Source organism: Ursus arctos, unplaced genomic scaffold (assembly GCF_023065955.2).
Source record: "Ursus arctos isolate Adak ecotype North America unplaced genomic scaffold, UrsArc2.0 scaffold_10, whole genome shotgun sequence".
In the NCBI taxonomy this organism is placed as follows: domain Eukaryota; kingdom Metazoa; phylum Chordata; class Mammalia; order Carnivora; family Ursidae; genus Ursus; species Ursus arctos.
Window position 1 is genome coordinate 8,610,842 of NW_026622764.1, and position 27,070 is coordinate 8,637,911.

The following is a 27,070-nucleotide window of genomic DNA, read 5'->3' on the forward strand; positions in this document are numbered from 1 at the left end:
TTGCTTCTTTAAAAAAAACCTAATACTCTCTACAGAATTTTAGTAAATTAGCACAACCCTTTTGGAGAACAATTTGGTAATTAATAGCAAAAAATATAAAAACTGGCATTCTGTTTTAGTACTTCTATTTCCAGACATTTATTCTCAGAATATCATCATAGATTCACAGTAAGAGTTACTTCTAAGAATGTCTGCAGTGATGAAAATATGAAAAACAATGTAAAAGTTTTTCAACAGATCTTTACTTAAACTAAATTGTGATATACCAATTTGCTGGAATATCAAATAGCCCTCAAAAAAGGAAGCTACAGAAGCATCTATAGTGATAAGAAAGACAGTCACAAAATATTAAAGGACACAAAACAGGTTACAAAACTATGGAATGTATAACTTACATTTTATAACATAGGTGCTATGTTAAATATAGAAAACTAGAAGTTCAGATGCCAAAATATTAACAATACTTACGTCTTCTATAATTAGAAGTAATTTATGTTTTCTTGGGAGTTTTCTTATATTTAACTTTTGTAAAAACTGCTTCTTACCAAATTACTTCCTATTTGTCCATAAGACAAGGGATGTGGAGCTGCTGGTTTTCCTGCTGTCAGTCTCTCTGCTCGCTCCTCTAACTCACCACTCAAGCAGGACAACTTCAGCAGAGCTCTCCTGCGGGCCCCTCCCCTCCTCCCGCTGCATGGGCTACCTTAGCAACCCCCCACCACACCCTCTCCATGTGCTCAGGCTGCCCCAGGCCCTGTCCTCACTCCCAGACTAGATGGCCTAGTCAACATCTCTACCTGATGCCTTGCAGACATTCCCAACTTGACATGATCAAAACTGAACTCCACGTATTTTATTTTTTTCTTATTTAGATTCAATTTAGTTAAGATACAGTGCACTATTAGTTTCAGGGGTAGAATTAGTGATTCATCAGTTGCATATAACACCCAGTGCTCATTACATCAGGTGCCCTCCTTAATGCCCATCACCTACTTACCCCATCCCCCGCCCCCCAGCAACCCATAGCTTGTTCCCTGGAGTTAAGAGTCTCTTATGGTTTGCCCCCTCTCCATGTCTTTTCTACCAGGCTGCTTATGCCCCCATTGCAGTGAATGTCAACCCCCCTCACCGAAGCCAGAAAGCTGAACGTCATCCCCTACGCTCCCCTCATCCAAAAACAACCAGGTTTTATCAAATCCACCTTTTAATTTACCTTGAAGGTAGACCCTTCCTGCCTCCAGGGTCTTCTCACAGGCTCCTTCCTCTGCCTGAGTTTCTCCCTCTCTTAGCTTAGTTATCTCTGACTCATAAGTCTCAGTCTATGGGTCACTTCCTCAGCCCAGATAAGCATCTCCACTTATACACTCCTATTCAAAAATGTATTGCTTACTATGTGGCAGAAATTCCACTGGGGATACAGCCGTGAACAAAACAAAGGGTTTGCTCTTGCGGAGTTTACAATCTAACGGAGGCAAAAACCAAACCACGAGCTCCATGCCTTGTCTGGCCCACACTTCTGTGCACTACTCTCCCTTTCACAGGACATATAGGAGGCAACAAATACTTGCTATTAATGGGCTGAACAGTTAAGTATTTAAATGAATGTACATTACCTAATTTATAACCATAAAACAAATTAGGCCCATCAACACTTAACTCAGTAAACACTGTTACAAAATAACTAGTGGAAAGCAAGCTATTATTATATTCATTCCAATATTTGAGTGCTACTATATGCCAGCATATCCAAGATCCCAAGGTCTTGGGATAGTACAGCAAACAACATACCCCTGAACAAAACAGATAGGGTGTCCATCTCCAAGAAACTTGCACTCTAATGGGGAAGACTAACAATAAAAAAGAAAAAAATGAAGTAATAGATACATAATCTATGTATTATAGATATACTATAATACATATGGTTATATAATACAAAAAAGTAAATAGAGCAGAGTAAAAGGACAAGACTGGGGGGTCAGTGCAGAGCTAAGTCAACACCAAATCCTACTTCCAAGGTAGATCCTTTATCCTACCACTTCTCATTGTCTTACCTTTTACTAGGGCTATTATAACTAGTTTTAAAACTAGTTTCCTAAAGGACTTAGGTCTGCACTGTATTGGATAAATATTTCTGTTTGGCTTTTTTCTTGTTGCTACACTGTTGTACAGGATTAAGTTTCCACTTAAACCAGTACTTTAAATGTTATAATCAATGAGAAAATCAAATTTCAGATCAGGGGCTCTCAACTTCTGCTATCCTTTTGAACTGGATATAAAGCTTTTAAAACACAGATTGCTAACATACATATGCCTAAAATTCTAAATACTAGAGACTATAATGGGTCTTCTTTTATTATTATTATTAATCATAGGTAGTCTCAACCAGGGTTGAAAGTTCCAGCTTGAAATTATTTTTTAAAATATATGTAACACTAGCCATTCTGAAAATATTTGCATAATTTGACTTGTCTAATTTCAGTAAGTTTATTTTTTTAAAAAAAAGGAACATTAAATTTGTCCCAGGGCTGGAAAAAAGTTAAATCCACAGCAAAGCTAGATCATTTTATAGAAAAAACCCAAAGGATCAATAACATTTTGAAATGAAAGATAAATTACTTTAGTTCTATTGTTAGGTGCCTTACAATTTAATATTCGTTAGTTTACATAGCCTAAAGAAAGTGTAATATTTTGCTAATCAACTTAAATGCATTTCACAAATGTTAAGGTCCATAAGAGACAAAAGTTCAACTGTTAATTATTATTGGACACATTTAGATTGTATAAATAACAAAGGCACTCACCTACAGATGGTTTAAAAACTGTATTTTAGGGATTCAAGAGTAAATTATGAACCTAGTATGTCATAGATAATTTCTTAACAAGTAAGACAAAAAATGGAATATAGGTCAGATATTTGAATTCAAATTCCCATGAAAATGAAACAAAGCAAAATCAATTATAAAACAGTAATCAAATATTCTCTTTTTACATATATATATTTATACACATACATATGTATAAGATTATAACTGGAGATCTTTGACAGTCCTCTTTAAATGATTTGTTCTTTGAGAAAAACTTAATAACCTCATGAAAATTACTTCATGTCCCAAAAGAGCTCCTGAATCATCTAAAAATAGATCATCTAAATTCTAAATTAAATGCTTTAACTTCCTTACTTCGGACAACTTCCTAAAAAATTAGAATGCTGAGCTTCATGCGTCATCTTAATGATTTTACAAATTATTAATTCTTCATAGGGGCTACAACATAAAATGCCTAAGTCTTTGCTGCAATTTGAAGGGTTCCTGTCACTGAAAACTGTGCTTTCCTTCACATACAGGTCTATGAAGAAAATCTTTAGAAATCAGTGATTTGAGGAACCACTAGAGGGCAGCAATAGCACATGCGCTACACACACACACACACACACACACACACACACACACACACACACACACCACCCCCACCCCCACCCCCTCTTTCCCTTTCCCCTACGCAAGGTATCGCGCATAAAAACTTTAAAGCAAGCCCAAACCCATTACGGATGTATTTCAAGATTATTCACACTGCAGAAAATATCATCTTAACTTTATTTGAAAAATTACCAGTGTCCCATTACGTATAAGTTGTCTCCATACTAAATAATTGCTCCTCTCTCAGTGGCTCCTTCCGCAGAATTCCCCTCTATTCTTAAACTTCATTTACCACCGACAGCAATTATTTACATGACTCTCTCCTCACCTCGTTTATGAACTAGGCTCACAGGTTCCCACATAGGGAATTGGCCTAAGGTACCACCAGCTTGCAGAACAGAATAGCCACTCAAAAAAGGAGGAGGAGGAGGAAGAGGAGAATGCTTAACGTATAAAAAGACCAAAATTTCAGAAACAGTATTCACATGTTTTGATAAAAAAGAAAAACATTTAATTACAAAGACACCAAACCAGCCAGACATATACACAAACGACAGTCCTTTCAAAGTCCATCAAAGAGCCTGGGAGGAAAAAAAACAGAACAAAACAAAACCCTGTGTACATTTTTATATCTTTCCAGTGTTGTACCCCATCAATTTCCTATTCCAAAACTCATAATAAAAGTTACCTTTAAAAAAGAAAAAAGGTCAAACACCTGTCCATACGATCCTTCTTCTAACAAACCTAAGTGGAGCAGGACCCAGGACAGCAGGCAAACCACCGGCGGGAAGTCCACTTCATTTTCTCCACGCTGACCTCCCAGCAGGGATACTTTTAGGCTAGCTCCTTTTACTTATATAGCCCCTTTATTTCTCATACCAACCCTGTGTAGATACTATTATCACCTCCACTTTCCAGATGAGAGAACGAAAGCAAAGAGCGGCGTAAAGTACTGCCTGTAAGTGATGAAAACTGAAGACTCCAACCCCGCGTGGCGTGACTGCAAAGCAGGGACGAGCAGACATTCAGAGAAAGAAAACGTCGTGAAGGAGATGTTACTGCCACCCCGAGTAGGACTGTCATCCTACCAACACCATTCTGCGCTCAGGGGGGGAAGCCCAGAGTGAGCCAACACCTGACGCGAATCTCTGCACCCAAGAACACGTTAAGGATACCCACGGCGAGGATCTTCCCTTCCAGCGTCTCCGGGCTGACCTGCCGCCCGGAGCACTCCAGCAGCTTCCAGAGCCCGTGGACTCCCATGTGGCCCCCAGCGACAGTCGGGGGCGGGGTCGCGGGAGGCCTTCTATTCCAATTCTACCACAGCCTGCACCGCCGCCGGGGCCAGGCAAAGCTCCCCCTGCTCCCACCCACAGAAGATGGAAAATAATTCAGAGCATGCGGTTTCCCAGGGCGAACCGGCACAGGCGAGAACGGTACTTCCTGGCGGCTGACACTGCCTCACGGAAGAAAGGCAGGACCAGAGAATGGCCGGCGTCGGGAAGGAGCAGGTCCTCCTCTCGCCCAAGGTTTGGACCAAATGTAAGCACTCTTAACGGAAGAGCAGCGTGAGAGGACAGCGCAAGTGAGGTAAACAGCCAGAAGCTGGTCCCCCGACACAACCTGTCTTCTTGAGTTAGTGCGTAAACCCACGCGAAATGGGGCCTCTCGGCTTCCGTCTAATACGATGCTCAAGCCGGAAGCCCCGCCTCCCGGCACTACGTATATTTGCTGCGCCTTTTCATTCCTGAAGGGAGGGGGCGGTTCGGTCCCAGCGTTTGTGTTGTGTTATTCCCGAGCTTGCGTTCCCGAGCTTGTTATTCCACGTTGGCATTCTGTCGCAGCAAACGTTAAAACTATGCGCAGGGTATCTACTTGCTGAGATGACAGTTTTCTGCGTCTCCTCTGCGTATCAGTTTTTCCCCACCAGCCGCCAGTTCTGCAGACTCTAAATACCAAGTACTGTTTTACCCGAGAGGCGACAACAGAAAGGTGGTTGCTTTGCTGGAGTTGTTAAACTAATAAGTGTTTTGTCTGGTAACTTGTAGTAGCTAGATATAATAGGGTATCATTTTAAGTTAAGCACCTTTTAAAAGTCTTAACCCTTGAAATATAGTTTGGTTTTCTCTGGCGTTTAAATTTAGGATTTCACGGCTTGCAGGTCAGAAATGACGAGAAACTTAATTATCGGAGTAGCTCTTGGAAAGGCGGTGGCTCTGGAACCCTCAGGCCCAGAGTCAGATCCCGACCACACCACCACGTCTTAGTGTTCAGCATTGTTCAAGTAACGTTTGTTAAGAACTTGTTTCTTCCTTTGCAAACTGAGTATAAAACCAATCTTTGCAGGCTGTGTTACCTAGGATCAGAGGTGATGTATATAGACTACTTACCACTACTCTTCAATAAATGATAACCTTATCATACATACTGGTTCTAATTTGAAGTATTGAAACGAAATTCAAGCTCAATGGAAAGGTTGATTTAAATGAGGAGGTGATTTTGTTAAAAGGAACCCTTTATGACAGAGCTATCAAAAATTAATTTTTAGCAAAGCCATTGTATGAAGTGCCTTTTTGCATTTCCTTCATCTGTGGAGTAATTTCCAGAATTAGTTCCTAGTTGTATTTTACAGAGGTTAACATAATTGCCTATTCAATTTTTGCCCCCCCCCCCCCAACACACACACTCCAGACGCTTAGCAGGTGTTCCATAAATACTGCCTAAATGACCTCTTTCAGCCTCTAGTCTTAAAGCTGTCTGGTGTATCTTGCACCCTCCTGAAAGAATTTCCTCCCAAGTCAGGCAGCCTTTGGTCCAAATCCTCTCTGAGCCATATAATAACCCTGTGTTAGTGGGCTCGGTTGTGTTCACCTCCTAAATTTGTATGTTAAAGTCCTAAACCCCAGCACCTCAGGATGTGACTGTATTTGGAGATAGGGCCTTTTAAAGGTGACTAAGTTAAAATGAGGCTCTGAGGGTGAACCTACAGGGATGTGTGCACAGAGGAAAGACCCCATGAGGACATAGCTAGAAGGTGGCCACCTGGAAGCCAAGGAGAAAGGAAAAACCAAACCTGTCAACATCCTGATCTCAGACTTCCAGCCTCCAGAAGTATGAGAAAATAAATTTCTGTTGTTTAAGCCACCCCACCCCCCGGTCAGTGGTGTTTTGTTATGGTAGCACTAATAGACTAAGACACCCTATGATCCTAAGCAAGTTTCTTCACCAATGAGAGACTGTGAGAAGAAATGGAGACAGTATCTTCTTCTTGGGGTTATTCTGAGATCAGTGATTTAATATGAAACACCTACTGGGTAATGGTGCTCAAATTAGTTTGCTGAGTGAATGACCGAGGGAGAAAATGCTATGGGTAAAACTGTTATACAAACTGATGGATCCTAGAGCAACTTGCATGAGCCCCTTTAGTTTCTGGGAGAAGGCAAGTTTGGATGTGTTTTAGCTGCTGCACCAGGCTGGCCTAATGATAGGCCAACATAGTAGTGGGGAAAGGAGCAGCTTGAGGATTTGATCTAAATGAACTTTTGTTATGCCTACGAGCTGGATAAAAGCAAATAGCCAATGTAGGCATTTGAGTATTGTAAGTCGTCTTAAATCCAGAACAACATTTCTTGAATACAATATATTTTTTGAAGGAACAGTAACTAAGTGGTATATATTTGACTTACAGCCTCCTTTAGATGCTGCTTAAAGAGCTCTCAAGATTCTGAACAGTAATACACATCTTTTGGAGTAATAATGGCAAGCACTATCTGCAAAGCACTGTTCTAAACACTGTATATGCATTAACTTATTTATTCTTCAAAACAATTTATAAAGTATATGCTATTATCCCCACCTTATCAATGAGGAAATAAGCACAGAAACATTAATCTTAACTTGCCCAAGATGATACAGCTAGCAAGTACAGAACCAGTATTTTGAACCTTCAGTGCTTCTATGGAGACTCATAAGAAGAGTGACCAAGAAATATTGACAGGAGTGTTACTAATTTTGAAAGAGAAGTGTGCAGTAACTTGCGCATAGTTTTTGGAAAATTAGTCTCTATAAACTTCAATGTGCTCTTAATAACTGATGACCTTATATATCAAGTTATTCAGTGATCATATATATCAAGACTTTTATAAAAATTGTTTTCAGCCAATAGGCAATCTGTATAAACTCACCCTCCTTCTTAGGTGTCACTGTATTCTTTATGTTGCATTTGTCTCCTTTCCTCTTGGGTCTTTCTATCTACCTCTTCTCTGAAATGTTTCATTGAACTCTATGAAATTGCTGATATTCAACCATGTTGGACCTACAAAAATGACTTCTTTTGGTTCAAGCTAATATAATTTAATTTTCTATTTCCTATTTTAAAGTCTCATAGGAATCTAAAATTATAGTCATAATGTATATTGTTTCATTGATTATAAAAGTCTGATACAAGATAGTTTCTTGTCACATACTTCAGAATTCCAAGGGTACTCCCTACCTAAAACAAAGGTTCAAAACATTCACATTATTAAAAGTAGAAAACAAAACTTTATTTGATGAAAACTTCTTAAAAGTTCCAGTGTGAAGTAACAAAATCAATAACCTACAAATCTCTTTCAGTCCTTTGCATTTCACGCAAAATATTCTCTTCAGAAAAAATGACCATTTCATAATATATATCCCTGTCTGTAGGCTAGGCATGTCTGAGTGGATAAATGGATATAAAATTCAAAAACGAAAATGAAAATATTTTAAAAATAAATCTGAACCCTCTCCTTGAGGTGTATTGCAATATGGTTACCAACATATTCAGCACCTTGTAATAATCAAGTTACTGATTTGAGTCAAGGAACAGCCCCTGAAATGAAAGAACAAGTCACAGGTTGGCAGCAGAAGAAAAACTGATATCAACTAGAGAGGAGCTCAAACATATGAAATCCACTCTTTCTGAACTATTTAACACTCACATCAAACAGCTAATTGTACAGATTTTAAAAAGAAGCAGCTCAGAGTTGGGAATATAGATATTTGTCCTCTGAGTGACATAACATTCCTAATGCATCTTTTAATGCTGTTAACGACATAGGACTCCACGCTGAGGGACGAATTAAATATCAGAAGATTTCATTTCACAGATTACCTTGGATATAGAAACTTTGGACCCCACTCGTTCTTTTATTCTATTCCAAAACAAGTTTCATTAGATGGTAAGATACTAAGTCAAAAAAGTCAAGAATATCCTGAATCAATGCACCAATAGAAAAGATGAGTTTCTTGAGTCTTCTCTTTTGCCTCTTTATTGAGGATCCTGAGAAAGTTAGTCAGGAAACAAATGAGGCAGGCAAGATACTGCTTACAAGTAAAAGAATTCTGGATTCACTAAATAATTTTAAATGAGCTTTAACCATGAGAGGAAACTAGAAATCAACAGCCCCAATTTTGTTTAAAAGGGCAGATGGTGCCTTACATTTTGAGTTTAGGAATAAAACTATCTGCAACAAATGTCTGGTGATTAAGTCATAAGAAATAATTTCATGCTTAAGTATTGCAAATCATGATGCTATTAAGTGAATTTGTGTTTGATTTGTTTTTATGCGATTTATTGGATTTTGTGAAATTGTCCATAATGTTTTCAAACTCTTCACTTTAAAAGGATAGTAATCTGTGCTTATCTGCTTATATATCTGAAATCACCCATCATAATCATATACAAGCTTATTTACTGGAGAACTACAAGGTTACGTCTTGTACCACAAGGTCTGTTCCTATTTAGTGTCGACTTAATGAAATCTTCCACTGTCTTACTGCAGTCTTGTACAGACCAGTAGTGTGTGTAACACAAGATGTTCAGTACCCAGCATGGTCAATCATTCCCGTCATAATCACTGTAACCCTGGTAGCCACTGTTCCTTCTCTCATGGATACTGGACATCTTTTTCCATGCCGAGTCCTGATGGAAACTAGCACTGAAAGACCGGCCCAGACGCCCATGCTGCTTCTTGGAGATGTTATCTTCACTCTCTGATTTGGCAATTCCCTGGGCATGTGTTGGAGGTTGTGATTCTTGTCGAACAGTTCCAAATGGAAAGTTCCAAAGGCCAAATCTTTGCCAGTTAAGTCTCTGGAATGCTATGATGCAATGCAGATTTCCCCCAACCTGAGAAGAAAAAAAGTTGGGTTAAGAAAATAAAAGGAATTGTGTTAATAATGTGGGTTCCTATGAATTCCCTTATTTTTCTCCTTCACCTGCATCAAAACAGACATCATCAGATTGCCTTATCCTGCATCTTTCTTGACCAGCTGCCTTTACAAAAATATAACAATGCCCACAGGAGCCAAAACACCTTCCCCCCCATATGCCTCTCCACCAGTCACACACACTATAACCTCCCCAATTGCCTAATCCAAACTCCAAGATTTGGGGCACTTGGATGGCTCAATCAGTCAAGCAGCCAACTCTTGATTTCGACTCGGGTCATGATCTCAGGGTTGTGAGATCAAGCCCTGCATCTGGCACTGCACTCAGTGCAGCTTACTTGGGATTCTCTCTCTCTCTCTCTTCCTCTGCCCCTCCCCCCACACTCACTCGCTCACTCTCTCTCAGATAAATAAATAAATAAGATCTTCAAACACCAAGATCATTCCTCTTTTTATCTCCTACACATTCTTGATGTTAGTAGCATCATGTCAGTGGGATGTCAATCCACAGACTCTACCTATCCCTGAGAACGTCCCCCAGTCCCCTAGTGTACACATGGCTCTGCTTCATGGCCACAGTTCATTTGGCTCAGGAGTGAACACCTGACCCAAGCTGGGCCAAAACTATGGAACTGGGCCAGAGGCAGGTGGGTCTAGACTGCTTATCTCAAAGGGAGATATAAGTTGAAGTTCCTGATCTATAGGAACTAAATAATCAGATAAGAATAGCATACAACTCCCAAAAGAATGAGACAGATTAACTACTTGGCCCCTACTGACATTCTTTTAGCTGATACCAGTCCCTTATGAATCCAGGCTAGAGTTTTGCCTTTTCGTTCTAAAGATACCCCTGTGTCCTGAAAGTAATTTTCACTTTTCTATCTAAGAATCTGAAGTGGATTACTATTATTTACAACCTGAAGAGTGCTGAGTAGAATACTGCATTTTGGCTGGTCGGGAAATATCTTCAAATACTATTGTGTTCTTACCTTCTTTGTTTTTCGATACTGCAGCCCCCTCTCCAAGTGTCGGATATCTAGATATTCTGGATTTTGAGTGTTGAGATCAATAACAATATCTGCCCACCTATAGTGAAAAAGGAAAGATAAAGCACACCTTTCTCTAAGTACAAAATACCATTGTAACGGAATCTTTTTAAAAGATGTTATTTATTTACTTATTTATTTATTTGAGAAAGAGGGAGCACATGAGCAGGGGGAGGGACAAGCAGACTCTGCGCTGAGTACAGAGCCCAATGCAGGGCTCAGTCTCACAACCCCAAGATCACGGCCTGAGCTGAAATCAAGAGTTGGATGCTCAACCCGCTGAGCCACACAGGCGTCCTGTAATGGAACACTTCACATGAGCAACTTGCTACAATATTACCATGACGCTAATTCTCTTATATCAAGATTGTTCCACCTACCAAGCTTTAATTCTTTTTTTATGACTTTTCTGTTTAACCAACTATTGCCAAGATTCTCAGTTTTAAAATGGTTACTTTCACAAAGAAATACATATGTATCAAGCTGCTACATGACATCCTGCAGGCTAGAGTAGAAACAATCCATATTTGCTTTTTAATTAAGGTCAAGTTTTCAAAAGATTTAAAAGTTACATGAGCGTGCCTGGGTGGCTCAGTCAGTTGGGTGTTCGACTCTTAGTTTCAGCTCAGGTCATGATCTCCTGGTTGGGAGATGGAGTCCCGCCTCTAGGTTCACACTCAGCTCAGAGGGAAGTGGTCCACTTCCCACCTCCCTCTCCCTCCACCCCTCTCTCCCACCTCCACATGCTCCCGCCGCTTTCTCCTTCTCTCTCCCTCTCTGAAATAAATAAATCTTTAAAAAAAAAAAAAAAGTTGGCATGCATTTATTCACAGACAACATGACTGATTGTATAGAAAATCCAAAGCAATTACAAATTACTTTGGATTATAAAACTACTACTGAAATTAATGTGTTTGATAAAGATGCAGTATTCAAGGCCTATATATATAAATAAGTTGTATTTTTGTACACTACCAGAAAATAATTAGGAAGTGAAATTTTTTTAAGGGAAGTGCCAAAAGGTGCAAACTTCCAGTTATAAGATAGGTAAGTACTAGGTTTTATAATGTACAACATGGTGACTATAGCAAACCCTGCTCCATGATATATAGAGAAGTTGGTGAGAGAGTAGATCCTAAGCGCTGTCATCTCAAGGAGGATTTTTTTGTTAACTAAACCTGTTGTGGTCATCATTCCACAATATATGTAAATCAAACCATCATGCTGTACACCGTTAACTTATATAGTGATATGTACCAGTTATTTCTCAATAAAACTAGAAAATAGACAATTTTTTTAAGTAAAATTTATTTTTTTTAATGTTTTTTTATTATATTACGTTAGTCACCATACAGTACATCTCTGGTTTCTGATGTAAAGTTCGATGATTCATTAGTTGCGTATAACACCCAGTGCACCATGCAATACGTGCCCTCCTTACTACCCATCACCAGTTCATCCCGTTCCCCCACCTCCCTCTCCTCTGAAGCCCTCAGTTTGTTTCTCAGAGTCCATAGTCTCTGATGCTTCATTCCCCCTTCTGATTACCCCCGTTTCTTTATCCCAATTTTTTAAAAGCCAATTTAAAATACCATTAAAACACTGTATTGTATGCTTGCAATTTGCTAAAAGAGTAGATCTTAAGTGTTCTCACCACACACACAGAAAAGGTAACTATGTGAGCTGATGGATATGTTAATTAACACCTGATTGTGGCAATCATTTCACACAGTATATATCAAATCCGTACATTATACATTTTAAATATATATAGTTGTATTTGTGTATTATGCCTCAATAAAGCTAGGAAAATAAAAAATTTTAAGTAAAAAAAGGAATAACAGTATCAAATACTGGTGAAGATATGAAGAACAACTGGGCTCTCCATACAATGATGGTGTGAGTGTAAAATGGTACAACCCCACAAAAGAACATTCTCCCAGTTTCTTAAATACACATCTATCCTATAATCAGCAATTCCACTCCTAGGTATCTACCCAAGAGAAACAAAACATGTCCACATGTCCTCAAAAAACTTGCACAAGAAAATGTGGCATATCCATACAACAGAAAATTATTTGGCCATATCAAGGAATGTAGTTCAGGTCCATGCTACAACACAGATGAACGTTGAAAACATTATTCTAAGTGGAAAAAAAAAAACAGACACAAAAGGCCACACATTTTATGATTCCGTTTATATGAAATGTCCATATTAGGCAAATGCACAGAGACAGAAAATAGATCAGTGTTGCCAGGGCCTGGGGGGGAGGGGACTGGGGAGTGACTGCTAATGGGTATGGGGTTTCTTTTGAGGGTAACAAAAATGTCCTAGAATTAGGTCATGGTGACTGATGCTCAACTCTAAATACACTAAAATCCATTGAACTGTACATTTTTAAAGAGTGCACTTCATGGTATGTGAATTTTATTTCAATGAAGCTGTTACTTAAAAAATTTTTAAAGACATGTACATTAATGTTCCTAACAGTTTGACCCACAATAGACCACATTCAAAACAATCCAAATATGTCATCAACAGGAAAACAGATGGCAAATTGCGGTATACTTACAGTACCGAATACCACTCAGCAATGAAAAAGAAGCATGACATGCATGACAAAGTGGATGAATCTCACAAGCTTACTTAAATGATAGAGGCCAGAGAAGAAAGAATATTGTATGACTCCACTGACATGAATTTCAAGGACATGCAAAGTAATTCCACAGTGAAAGAAAAGAGGTTGTCTCTGGAGACCATCAGGAAAAGAGAATGAGGGTACTTTCAATGCAATGAAAATCCTTCATATCATGATTGGGGTGGTGATTACACAGGTGTATTCAGTTACCAAAATCCACCTAATTATACAATTAAGATCTGTGCATTTCACTACATGTAAATTTTACCTAAATTAAAGAGAAAAGGGGAAATTAACATACTTTTTACAGTGAATAGCGGGATGTTTTCTACTTGATTCTCCAATTAAGATCCAATATTCTACTTCTTGTGGTGAGAGGGGACCCCTGCTAAATATAAAATACATTCATAGTAAGCTTATTAAGGCCATTCACTCCTTTGAAAATATTGCTTCAACTATGTTAATAAAAGATATACTAAAGTTTATTCAAACATGACATTCATTAATGCTAGAATAGATACTGGAGTTTAGGCTTGAACAAATTTCTTAAGGCCATTAAAGAGAAAGCATAAATTAAACTTAGCTCTTGATCCCTATTATAAAATACAGGACTGAAAAAAAATGAAATATACCACCTCTCAGCATCAAAAAAGAAGAAAAACATCATGGGATGCTACCAGCATACTCCAGCTACTCCTCTCCTTTCACTGTGCATTTAAAAAGTTTCAAAAGGCATCCTAAAAATAAAACCCTAAAGTATACCGATGCCCTAATCCCACCTTTGGAAACTAATTCCAGTCAGTCTGGAGTAGAGCACAGGGAGGGATTTGCCCAGTTGCAGAGGCATCTCAGGTGATTGTTAGGTACAGGCAGAGGTGGAAAACTCTCCCCTAATGGGTACAAAGTAGGAGGACCTACAGTTTCACGTTTTATATTTGATAGATGTCTGCAGTAAGGTGAAGTTGCAGAATGAAACCGTAGAAGAAACAACATACCTCTCCTCCAAAGCCAAGAATAAGACATTTCAGGATTTGGAGAGATCAAGTAGTTTCCCCCTTGCTCCTCATTCACAAAAAAGACAATGTCCTGCTTCCTGGTTTCCCAGGTCTCAGGATCCTGTCCCAGGACCCCGACACCCCACAGTGCCTTCAGAGGGACTCAGCCTCAAAGAACCCATTCTACCCCCAGATGACCGAGCCATGTGCTCCCTGCCTGACCCTCAAGTTTCACTGAAAGAGCAGTGCTGGCCCTTCGTCCTCTCAAGTACCGATGCCCCCCCACCCGAGACAAAGGGGGAACACTGATAAATTCCACATTTTTCACCATGAGAAAAGAAGATGCTGCTTCATGTACTCAGGTGGGACAACTTTTTGATACAAGATTCCACAACTCATTTTCCATGTGGATGAAAACACCATGACGTAATATGGGACGTCCTATGCAACTGTTTCATAACAAACGTAAAAGTGATTTTTCAGACGTCCTTCTCTTCATGAGTCTGAACGACAGTATCTAAGTGAATAATGTAAAAGCACAACTAACCAAATGCAATTCTACAAAAGAATTAGCAAAAATATTGAAGAATAGTCTAACTTTAAAAAAAAAAAAGAATAGTCTAACTTGATGTAAAGAAAGCAAATTACCAAATCATCCAATTTCTAAGCGGCTAAATATCTCTTAAATGCTTTCTACCACACATTTTCTTGGTGAATTACCCACATAAAATATGTAAATGCTTACCTGAATGCTTTATTAGCTTTAACAGGGGTTGCTTCAAAGCCAATTGGACAAAAATAATGATTTTGGCAATGATAGATATAAGCCAGCGATTCATCTTTCAACCCATGAGTTAACTTCGACAAGGCCCCGGAAGCTACAGAAAACAAAAGCAGACAAACTGAGGGACCATAAAGCACTGTCCATCCTTTACACAAACAACTAGTTAAGGACCAAAAGACATTACTTGGAACACAATGACATTGATAAGGAAAAATGAGAAACTATTGACAGATACAAAAAATATTAACACATTCACTTTCAGTTTTACCCTTTCGACTGAAATTCAGATAAACTGAACAGATAAACTAAAGACCTAAGTGATACCCTTGCTTATCAAACCTTCTAATAGCACATACTTGTCTACAAAATGTAATTACCACATAAAACCCAATACCTAGCGTATATAACAATGGTCTCAACTTTTCTGGCTGTGCACATCTGTCACTGGAAATTTCTGAATAGACATGCCCATTAGAAGTATTTTTGTTTACAGACGATATGGACTACTGCACTAATATGACTTTATAAAAGATATACAAAAAGTAAGAATTTTTAAATTAAATTAAAATACTGGCATTCTAGTGTGTTCTTCCCATTCCACAGTGGTCGTCTCACACAAGCCTCAGTGGTATGAACACTGATGTTGATGGGTAAATGTAAACTCCAGATAAGACACAAACCCCCAACAGGCAAACTTTTCCCCACAACACACACTTTAGTCTTTCTACAAAAGCCACCCAGACTAGAGGAACAACTTTCATAAGCCAAGTGAGGAGATAAGAACATCTCTGACAGGCTGGTCATACCACAGAATCCTCTTATAACTGTTCCTCCTTTTATATTTCCCACAGCTCTATTAGTTGTGAAGTCATTTCAAAAGTATTACCATAAGCAATAAGTTTTTACCAGCATTCAATACTTCAAGCCATTAACTGAGGTTTCATTACCTTGCATCTCCTGGAAGAAACTAAAATATTCATGAACAAATAGCCCGTTAAAACTGGAAACCCTAAAAATAGGTGAAGTCAATGAAAGCCGGCAACTTATGGTTTCCCCCGATTGACTTTCTGGCCACTGACATAGCGAAGAGCACTAAGAACCGCAGGTCAATGGCTGCAGCAAAGCTAACGCAGCGGGACGCCACCGACCCCTGCAGACACACACAATCTGTGAGCTGCGTGGGGACAATAACATTTCTGGCTTCAATTCCTTCTCCAAGGCTTCATCTAGGTCTTTCCCATAGATTTTTTTACTTCATGGATGCCACCAGGGCAAATCTGCATGGCAAGGTAATCTTTTCTACTAAAATTTCTATCTCACGATGACACATGATAAATCTTTCTGCAGCTTTTGGTTGACTTCCCTTGGCAATTTAAAAACTAACATCCAAGGGCAGTTCTAAATGAATGCCCATCAGAACTAAAATTCAGAAGAGGGCCATTATGTCATTACCATAGCTGAACGTCATTATAGATCTAGGTTCCAGGATCGTGAGCAAATGTAAATGTAACCATTTGGACTCCTGACAAATTCAATCATTACAAAAGATGGTTATACACATAACTGGCTTAGAAAAAACTCTTAAAATCTTTTTTCAAATTGTGAAAATGTCATGTAGAAGGTTTTCCCAAAAAACTAAAACTTTTCCCCAATAACTAAAACCTTTAATAAATAACTAAAACTCATAATAAAAAGAATTTTTATTATAGCTTTTTAATGGACATCTTTAAGTATTTCACATTTTCCTTCTTTAAAGTCAAACGTAATATAAAACACCTGATTTCATTAGGGTGCCTGTGAAGAGTAATGACTCTAATGTCCTGGAATATATTCAAGATTTCAGGAGCAAATGAGATAGGTAAGAGCATTTGCTCTCATTAACCTTCATCTTTTTATCTGCTGCAAACACTCTTTGACCATGTCCTCATTTTCTGGAAGACATGAGGTGGAGGGGGCGGTTTCTATAGAATAATAATTATGGGCTTAGTGCTAGTCAGGGATATTCTTGCTCCTCACTTCAAGGTTCTGATAGATTTAGATTAGGGATTAGCAAACTTTTCCTTGAGGGGCCAGAGAGTAAATATTTGAGGTTTGTGGGTCACGAGCCCTCCTCCTTCTAGTCACCTCTGCTATTGTAGCATGGAAGCAGCCATAGGCAATGTGTAGGCAAATGGTTATGGCTGTGTTCCAATCAAACTTTGTTTACAAAAAGGACTATAATTTGATGACCTCTAATTTAATAATAATCTTCAAACTTTTTTGGACATGGAACCCTTCTGCAAGGAAAGTTGACATGGAAGGCTAGTGCATTAAAAGGCCAAAAGCAGAGTTGCCGTGGCCAAAAAGGAAGTAGGGAATCTGGATGCCCAGTCCTCTCCCCTCTCAGCACCAAGGCACTGCCATAGAATTCCCATGGCTCAACTGAGCACAATTTGAAAATCACTGAATTTTCTATCAATGGAAGACCCAGCTCTTGATAGAAAGAATATAGCAGTAGTTCTCAAGCTTGACACACAGGGCTTATTAAACAACTGATTGCTGGTACCCAACCCCAGAGTGCCTGACCCAGTAGGTCGAGAGGGGGAACCAAGAATTTGCATGTGTAACAAGTTAGCAGGTGATGCTCACATTGGTCCAAGGGTCACATTTTGAGACTTGGTCTAGAGCTAAAGGAAAATTCCATTTAACTCAATGCAATAAGCAATTTGTGAACACCTACTAACTATAACAGGAACTGCAGGAAAACAAGAGGCAAGTATTCACAGTACCTCGACCTGCCCTCCTAGGGAAGATAAACCAAGTAACTTTACTATAGAGTGGAATAAGACAGTGCCACAGAAAAGGGATATAATTCAAAGGAGGAAGAGCACATCAGGTTTGAAGAATCAAGAAGGGTGGCATTCAGGACAGAATTTAACGAAGTGGTAGGATTCCAACAATCCAGACAGAGGACAGGCCAGGAGGAGAAAACGAAATCATTGCAGGGGAGGGATGTAGTCAGGGAACAGCAAGTGGTCTAGTTTAGAATATAGGGTACGATAGCATAGCGAGTCCTACCGTAGGGCACCCCCAGAATTTCAGGACAAGGTCAGAAAAAGATCACCCTCTGAAATAAAAGACAGTAAATACAGTATTTAATACATTAAGATAGTCATCCAAGGAAGTACTTCTAGGCAGGAGAAGACACAAAAATGTGTTACTGATGGAAACGGAATTCAGAACAACGCTCAGCCTAGACCAGAGTATTTCTTAAAAATCCGAAACCCACGTGACAAAGCAACCACTTCCAACTGCAGGGCCTGATCTGTATGGTGCACAAGAAGGAGAAAAGAACTACTAGAATCAGCTGGGCTGCTATACAGTGAGGAGGAGCATACTTCCTGAGTGGCCAACAAGAGAATTCTGGTCCCTTTGGTTATATATTTCTCACTCTAAGTTAACACATAAACATTCTGGTGTTCTTTGACTCTGTTTAGTGCAGGTTGGTTCTATGGAGTCTGATCATCTATAGGAAAACTAGAGAGAATTCTGGAAGAATTTGTCACAATGTTATTTTACACCTTCAAAGACGAGAACCAGATTCTTTAATCCAGAAACATAGTATTATCCTGAAGGCTCTTCCTTCCTTGACATCTTTTAAATACAACTGGTCCGTGTAGGACAGCAGAAGGCCAATCTGCATTGGCTTTGAATGATACTAAGGATTTTATGATTTAAGAAAGCACTAGAGAGTTCCTGAAGTAGAAGATCTATTAGCACTGCACATTGAAAAGTGCTGTCGTGTCTAACAAGGGGATGAGGAAAACAGAATATTAATGCGTAGTCCACTTGAGACGTGCTAAGGCACTGTGGTAAGCTTGAAACAGTGGCCGCAGTGAGATTACATATGTGTCACAATGGAATAGGGTAACTATTCTCGGTTAAGCAAAACTAAGGAGTTATAATACATACTAGAATAAAAATGAAATACATGAACATTAGTATAATTGTTAAGCTAGCTGATTTTAAAGAAATGAATCTAGGGGCACCTGGGTCACTCAGTCAGTTAAGCATCTGCCTTCGGCTCAGGTCATGATCCCAGGGTCCTGGGACTAAGCCCCGTGTCTGGCTCCCTGGGGAGTCTGCTTGTCCCTCTCCCTTTGCCCCTCCCCCCACTCCCACTGGTGAACTCTCTCTCGCTCTCAAATAAATAAATAAAATCTTTTAAAATTTTTTTAAAAATTAATCTAGACTTCCTTGGCACAAATATTGGTGGCTGGGTGAACCAACAGTTTTAAGTTACCTGCATAATAATCATAGTAATATAAGTGAACCAACAGTTTGAACTAATTGTTGACCACTCATGGCACAAACTTTTATTTTGTGTAATTACATCTCTGAAAAAAAATACTTCTACTCATATTAACAGTTAATCTGTTAACTTCATCGAAACCCCTGTATTTTGTTTCTATTCCGTGAGTGAGCTTGATTTCCATTTACTGAGGGACCCCTGGAAATGAGCATGTCAGCAAGCACTGGGGAGTTACAAAGTCGAAGAAGCCTAGTACCCAGGAGAACAGGCCTAATGATTCTTTACAAATAATTGAAACAAAAAGAGAATATACATCTCGAAGTGTTTTTCAAATGAACAGCAGCAAGTGATCATGGTTTTCACTACCGAACATCCCAGAGACATGAGAAAAGCCTATTTCTCAACCCTTTCTTCCACAGAGGGAGAACAGAAAGGTCTTTTGGTTGACACAAGCACCGCCCGTCCCTCTGAATATGGTCAGAAGTTCGAGGACAACCCCAGCGAGGTCCTGGGTCGCCATATATGGACTCAGTGCTATTGAAAGCTACGGTTAAGGAGCTGGACGGGCACACTGAAAACATGAAGCATAAGGCTGCACAAGCCAAGTGCCAAAGGACAGATGCAAATAATCAGTCTTGCAGGAAGAGGAACGGGCACCTGAGTGACAGGGAGAGCTTCAGCCATAAAGCAGGGTTTGCACAGGACAACTGATTAGTGAGGAGGAAGACAAGAAAATTCCAAGATGGGAAGCAGATCGATTACCCTTCAGGAAATACACATAGAAAAAGACAAAGTCAGGAGTCAAGTATTGTAATAGGGAAAATGAAAACAGAAAGAAAACTGTGAAAATATATTATTAAAATGCATCTGAAGAAATGGCAGCAACTCTGCTCCCCCTACCAAGAAAAGGGGATTGGGGCAGGGGAAATAGGTGAATGGTAGTTTATTCCATTCCTCGGTGACGGATATGGGAGGAAATGTGAACATACGGGTAAAAAAAGTCCGTATGGCCCAGGGCCACACAGCCTAGATTATTAGGGGCACTGGTGAATCTACACATCAAATTATTCAGTTAACAAAGTCATGAAGGACTCAAGTGGATTTTTTATTCCAGAACAGTGGTTCCCAAATCAACTGTCTCCAGGGCCCCATTAGTATTCTCCTACATTCCATTAATAAGTAACTACATTTTTCTACTTTGGGAATTTGCTTAAATTTATATAACTGATGCTTCTGCTATACTCAGATTTTCTTTGATACCATATTCTTTCTGATATCATATTTTCTTTCATATTATAATTTCTGAGTCTTGGTGATTCCCCTGATTTCCTTGAATTTTACTGACCCTTCTCTGCATAGGTCCTGCCCCTCTGTCTAGATGCTGCTGATAGTAATTCAACAAAAATCCATGAACTTCTCTGATGAAATCCTCTTCTGATTGGTAGGCGATAAGAGAAGCAAGTAAAGGACTCATGAGTCCTAGGCTGGTGTCTCCTGAGGCCCTCCTCGTAATGCACCCTTGGGACAGCAGCCCAAGTACTGTATCACAGTACTTTTCCATTGTCTCAGACACATGTGTGACATCCTCCCCATCGATTAGGGCATTATTTATAGAAAAGGTCTGCCAATCGCTGCTCTAGGTTAATGATTCTCAGTGTGGACACAAGACTCCTTGGGGCACAGAAACGAAATATTAAAACATTTACTTTTCTTTATTGTCACACTAAAAAAAAATTAAGCTTTACTAATATTTATTCTATGGATTGAGCACGCATGTATGAGAGGTCACATGTCACACGCACAGTCGCCAGAGAAGGGTGGGAGTCCTGCAGGGGAGGTGCTGGCTTACATCATTGATTACTGTGCCGTGACACCTTGCTCATTCACTCGCTTCCAGCAAACTTCTGTGTTCAGTGTAAATTTTATAAGGCCTTTGATGAACAGAATCATTATTATACTTTGTAATAACTGGAGAATGTTTCTAAATCTTTGGGACCAGAATCTTGTGAAAATAAATGTGAAAATCTTATAATAAAATCAAGGTCTGGTGCCTGGGTGGCTCAGTCGGTTAGGCATCTGACTTCAGCTCTGGTCATGATCTCAGGGTCCTGAGATCAAGCCCCGCGTTGGGCTCGCCACTCAGTAGGGAGTCTGCTTGTCCCTCTCCCTCTCCCTCTGTCTCTCCCCCTGCTCATGCTGTCCCTTTGTCTCTCTCTCAAATAAGTAAAATCTTTTAAAAAAATAAAATAAAATAAAATTTAAAAAGGTCTTCTAAAAATTATCCATTTTCTTTCACAAAAAGTGCCCCAAACCCACTGACTGGATAATGACATTCCAGTAACACTGATGCCAACAACAGTCATCCTGGCAGATATTTTTTTTCACAAGAAAAATATGTGGGGCACCTGAGCGGCTCAGTCAGTTGAGCATCTGCCTTTGGCTCAGGTCATGATCTTGGGGTCCTGGGATCGAGCCCTGCAGGCTCAGCAGCGAGCCTGCTTCTCGCTTTCTCTCACTATCTCTGTTGTTATCTCTGTCTCTCTAATAAATAAATAAAATCTTTTAAAAAATCTGAAAATCAAACAAAACCCTTGTGCTAAGGAAAGATAGATCATTTTGGGGGGAAAATATTAAGTAACATTTCTATCAGTCTATAATTTTGTTGCTGAAAATAATGTATGTTAATTATAAAAAATATTAACCACATAATAGCTCTGAAATGCACTAGGATCATTAAAAGAAGCCAACACTGGGACTCACAGAACAACAAGTGGCTAGGTTTGAGATCTGAAATCAGGCAGACCAGGTCTGACTCCCAAATGTACGACTCACGAGCTGTGCAACCCCGTTGAGCTTACTGAACTTTCCATGTCTGTTTCCTCATCAGGGAAGGGGGAACGGTACATCTGTATAGGATCGCTACAGAATTAAAGCCAGGAAGTCAGCACAGTGCCTAGCACACACGAAACTCCCACTTAAAGATGGTTTTACTACCATAAAATTAATTCTTAAAAACTGAGAAGAAGGAATGTATAGTAAAACGTATCAAAATGCCCTTACATTTAAATAAAATCACCCGGGGCACCGGGGTGGCTCAGTCAGTTAAACCTCCAACTCTATTTCAGCTCAGGTCATGATCTCAGGGTCCCAAAATCATGCTCAGCAGGAGTCTGCTTGTCCCTCTTCCCCTGCTTCTCCCCCTGCTCGCAAGTTCACGCGCTCTCTCTTTCTCTCTCTCTCTCTCAAATAAATAAATAAGTAATCTTTAAAAAATGTAAAAATAAATGAAATTACCCTCAAAAGTTAATATCCTATAAGCAAGATGACAGTAGTCAATATGATATATAATACGGTCATGGTCATGAAGAGCGTCTGGGTTTACGGACTGATGTTATAAGCTACTATCACCATAAACGAAAATACAGACCTGGCCAGGATAAAAATCTACAACCAACATAATTAATATTATTTTCCTTTAATTTGAAGAAATAAAGCATAAGATGCCTCTTTCCTAGAACAAATATACATACACTCTTAGGAAATGTGTGATGGGGCTAACAGGCAGAAATTATTAAACATTAGTAGAAAGTACACTAAGGAATCACCAGGGTTACCAAAGATGCTCCTTACTTGTCAGTGTTAATTTAAAAAAAAAAAAAAGAAAGAAAGAAAAAAGATCAAAGACTTTAAAGCTCCAGAACTGTATAAAACATTCAGGATTAAAGCAGAAATAATATACCAAATGAAAGTCGAGCCACTAATCTGATACAGTACACAGAAAACTCTCTCTCTATACATATATTTCCATAACTGGTACTGATGTGGGAAACGGGAAAAAGAAATGTAACTTAAATGAAAATCTCCTTACAGCTTGCAGCCTACCGACATACGCTTGAAACATACAGAGCGTGACCTTCCTCAAGGAACCCGTGGCTGCCTTAGTGCCTTCAAGTTTAAAAGGAACCTTATCTTGGCAGCCGCTGGCCCCTCAAGGTCCTGAAAGCCTTGCTTCCCGATTCCCTGGAGACTGGCACTACCCCAATCCCCATTAAAAAGTATACAATCAGTCACTCCTCACAATCCCAGTATAGCTCTTTCTGCCCACAGGTCCTGTCCCATGAATAGGGAAGGGGTGAAGGTCTAGGCAGGAGAGATAGGAGCCCCTGACTAGGCTCCCGAACTATTCCCGGCAGGTGGAGACGCTGAGACAGAGGGGAATGAGAGATAAGGGAACAAACCAAGATTGCAGAAGAATCTCAAGGCCACAAGTTTCCCAGTCAGTTCTCAATAGATTGCCAGTAAAAGCCCACGGTGACAACCCATTCAGGGCCCCTCTCACTCTACAGAGTTGTTTTCTTTCCTTTCTGCTCTCATCTTCACTTACTAAACTTTCACTTGACTTCACCCTTTTATGTCCGTGAGATTCATTCTTCCACTGCGTGAGACAAGAACCCTGAAGCCCTGCAACAGGACCACTGCTAACTAAACTGTGCTTGCTGTAGTCCCTATATGCACAGCTACAAATAACCCTGGTTTACAGAAAGAGTCATCCACGGGGCGCCTGGGTGGCACAGCGGTTAAGCGACTGCCTTCGGCTCAGGGCGTGATCCCGGTGTTATGGGATCGAGCCCCACATCAGGCTCCTCCGCTGGGAGCCTGCTTCTTCCTCTCCCACTCCCCCTGCTTGTGTTCCCTCTCTCGCTGGCTGTCTCTATCTCTGTGGAATAAATAAATAAAATCTTAAAAAAAAAAAAAAAAAAAGAAAGAGTTGTCGATCATAACACACAAGTTAATCACGGAAATCAGGTAATATTCATGTTGTCTAAAGTGTAGGACTGTTTCATACAACAGAACACAGACATGAAAATAAACACAAATACATAAAACATAAAGTTTTTAAACTGATGCGTCCGTTTTTCTTCCTTGGGATACAGAGACCCTGAATAGCCCTGCCAACGACATAACAAAAGTACTGGATAAAATATTAAAAAGATCTGTTAAAATACGTAACTGAAGAATTTCCGGAGACTAAAAAAGAAATAAAAGTAGAGGTCCTACGAAGGCCTTTGTCCTGAGGGTTTCTGCTAAACCCCATAAAAGGTAAGGTTCTACTCAGATGGCTGCAGGAGGTATGCAGGAAACAAGGCTGGGGGTGCCCAGGATGGAGAGGGAAGAAAACCAAAATAGGCCTGTCACCCAAAATATGCCTCTTTGACACAAAAATTATTTTGAGCTGAAGGCAATTAAGAAGCCGCAAATGCAGGAAAAGCTCTCTCAACCCTCCCCTTCCCTACCTTAAGGCAGGACGTAAATTCTCCCTTTACTGGAGACAGACTCTCAGCCCAGGGATGCCACCAGACGAATCTGCAAACAAACCTTACTCCATTAGTTCCCTCCCTTATAAGTACCTTCCCTGGGACGCCCTGGGCTCCAAAAATAGCCTCCCTCTGTCCCGTCACTTCTCTACAAATGTATTGCTCTTTGTTGTAGATGCTAAGTAAGCCGTTCTTTTTTTTTTTTTAATAATTTTATATTATGTTATGTTAGTCACCATCCTTAGTTTTTGATGTAGTGTTCCATGATTCATTACTTGCGTATAACGCCCAGTGCACCATGCAATACGTGCTCTCCTTACTACCCATCACCAGCCTAGTCCAGTCCCCCACGCCCCTCCCCTCTGAAACCCTCAGTTTGTTTCCCAAAGTCCATAGTCTCTCATGCTTCATTCCCCCTTCTGATTACCCCCCTTCATTCTTCCCTTCCTTCTCCTACCGATCTTCCTGCTATTTCTTATGATCCATAAATGAGTGAAACCATATGATAATTGTCTTTCTTTGCTTGACTTATTTCACTTAGCATTATCTCCTCCAGTCCCGTCCATGTTGCTGCAAACGTTGGGTAATCGTTCTTTCTGATGGCTGAGTAGTATTCCGTTGTATATATGGACCGCATCAAGTAAGCCGTTCTAAGCCACTACGCTGACTTACTTTTCATTGAGGATTCTCCCACCTGAACTGTGCCGTACATGTTAATAAACTTGTCCATCTGTCTTTCTGTTACGGGTCCCAGCTGAAAACCTAAGATGGGCAGAGGTAAGGTTTTGCCTTCCCTTGCAAGAGGACAAGAGGAGAGAACCCATGCAAAGCTAAAAACATGAGGCAGTGTGAAGGGGAACCAGAAATAAACCGACCACACAGAACAGAGACCAAAGAAATGTGCCTGTGGAAATTTTGGATTGATAGTGCAGCCAAGATTTCCTCTAAGAATTCAAAGTCATAAACCAGTTCGAAATGATGCCACCTGTGTAGTCAAAACAAAAATCCTGAATTAGAGAATTTAAATAAAAATGGTCCCAGTTCTCCAGGAAATGGGCAAAACTAAATGCAAATCTTCTCTCCTGATTCTTAAATTCAAACCAGGCCCCAAAGCCCTGCCACAGAAGTAGGTCCAACTAAACAGATGACAACTTTGGAAAATTAAACACACAAGGAAACACAACATCTCAAGGGAAATCTAAAAGAAACGAGAAAGTAGAATCAGACCATTTTTTTTAAAGATTTTATTTATTTATTTATTTGAGAGAGAGCGAGCATGAGCAGGGGGAAGGGCAGAGGGAGAAGCAGGCCCCGGCTGAGCAGGGAGCCCGATGCAGGACTCGATTCCAGGACCCTGAGATCACGACCCAAGCCAAAGGCAGACTCAACCCACTGAGCCACCCGGGCGTCCCAACCAATTTTAGGTATTAGACCAAATACAGGGAAAAAAAGATTTAATGTATTTGAAAAAAAATAAAGGGGGCTTGAAAATATAAGAAACAGGAGACTTTCAAAAATAACCTGGGGAGGGTGAAATGTGTGAAGGTGGTTACAGGTACAAACTTCCGGTTCTAAAATAAGTCAAGGGACCTCGGGGGGCTCAGTCGGGTAAGCGTCTGCCTTCGGCTCCAGTCATGATCCCGGGGTTCTGGGACTGAGGCCCACCTCCAGCTCCTTGCTCAGCAGGGAGCCTGCTTCTCCCTCTGCCTGCAGCTCCCCCTACTTGTGCTCTCTCAATCTGACAGATAAATTAGTTAATTAGTTAATTAAGTCAGAATTGGGGATGTAATGTACAGCATGGACACTATGGTTAACGATGCTGCATTGTACACTTGAAAGTTGTAAAGAAAATAAAGCTTGAAAGTCCCCATCACGAGAAAAGAAATCCGTGACTACGTGTGGTGACAGAAGCAAGCTACCCCATGTGGTGGTCATTTGGAAACATACACAAATAGCAAATCAGTATCATGTTATCTAGCTGAAATTAATATCATGTTATATGCCAACTATACGTCAATTAAAACAAACATTTTTAAGCAGATTTGAAAAAGAACTAGATATTTCTGGAATGAAAAACATGATTGAATTTTTTTTAAACTGAAATTCAATGGACAACTAAAAAAAAAAGCAAACTAGACACATTGGAAGAGAAAATTAGCAACCTGGAAAGTATATCCTTTCTTAGTTTTTAATTGTCTGACCAATTCCAGAGGGAGGTGTGTTGACAGTTTCACTAGAAACAGGAAAAAAAAAAAAAACAGAAAAAGAAAAAGAAAAGCACGCCATTCATTTAAAGCTGCTTTTCCACAGGGACAGGCTCTCTGCAAATGCACAGAATCCAGGGAGTAAGAATAAAGGTTAACATTTACTGAGTCCTTACCCTGTGTCACAC

The 27,070-nt window shown here is 39.9% G+C and overlaps 1 protein-coding gene across 7 annotated transcripts in view; it reads right to left on the bottom strand.

The window, feature by feature from the left end:
* BIVM (basic, immunoglobulin-like variable motif containing) overlaps positions 1–27,070 on the bottom strand; it is a 76,651-nt gene that overhangs the window by 26,240 nt on the left and 23,341 nt on the right. For 5 of the 7 annotated variants that reach the window (XM_026493576.4, XM_048215498.2, XM_057307271.1 and 2 more), the window contains 4 exons: positions 15,034–15,166; positions 13,595–13,681; positions 10,598–10,694; positions 7,939–9,567 (listed from right to left, as the gene is read on the bottom strand). In XM_026493576.4, the coding sequence (XP_026349361.2) occupies positions 9,274–9,567; positions 10,598–10,694; positions 13,595–13,681; positions 15,034–15,166 (611 nt within the window). In that variant the 3' untranslated portion in view covers positions 7,939–9,273. Of the gene's footprint in view, positions 1–4,591; positions 9,568–10,597; positions 10,695–13,594; positions 13,682–15,033; positions 15,167–27,070 lie in introns of those variants that run through there. The other 2 variants (XM_048215495.2, XM_026493573.4) reach the window with 2 other exon arrangements.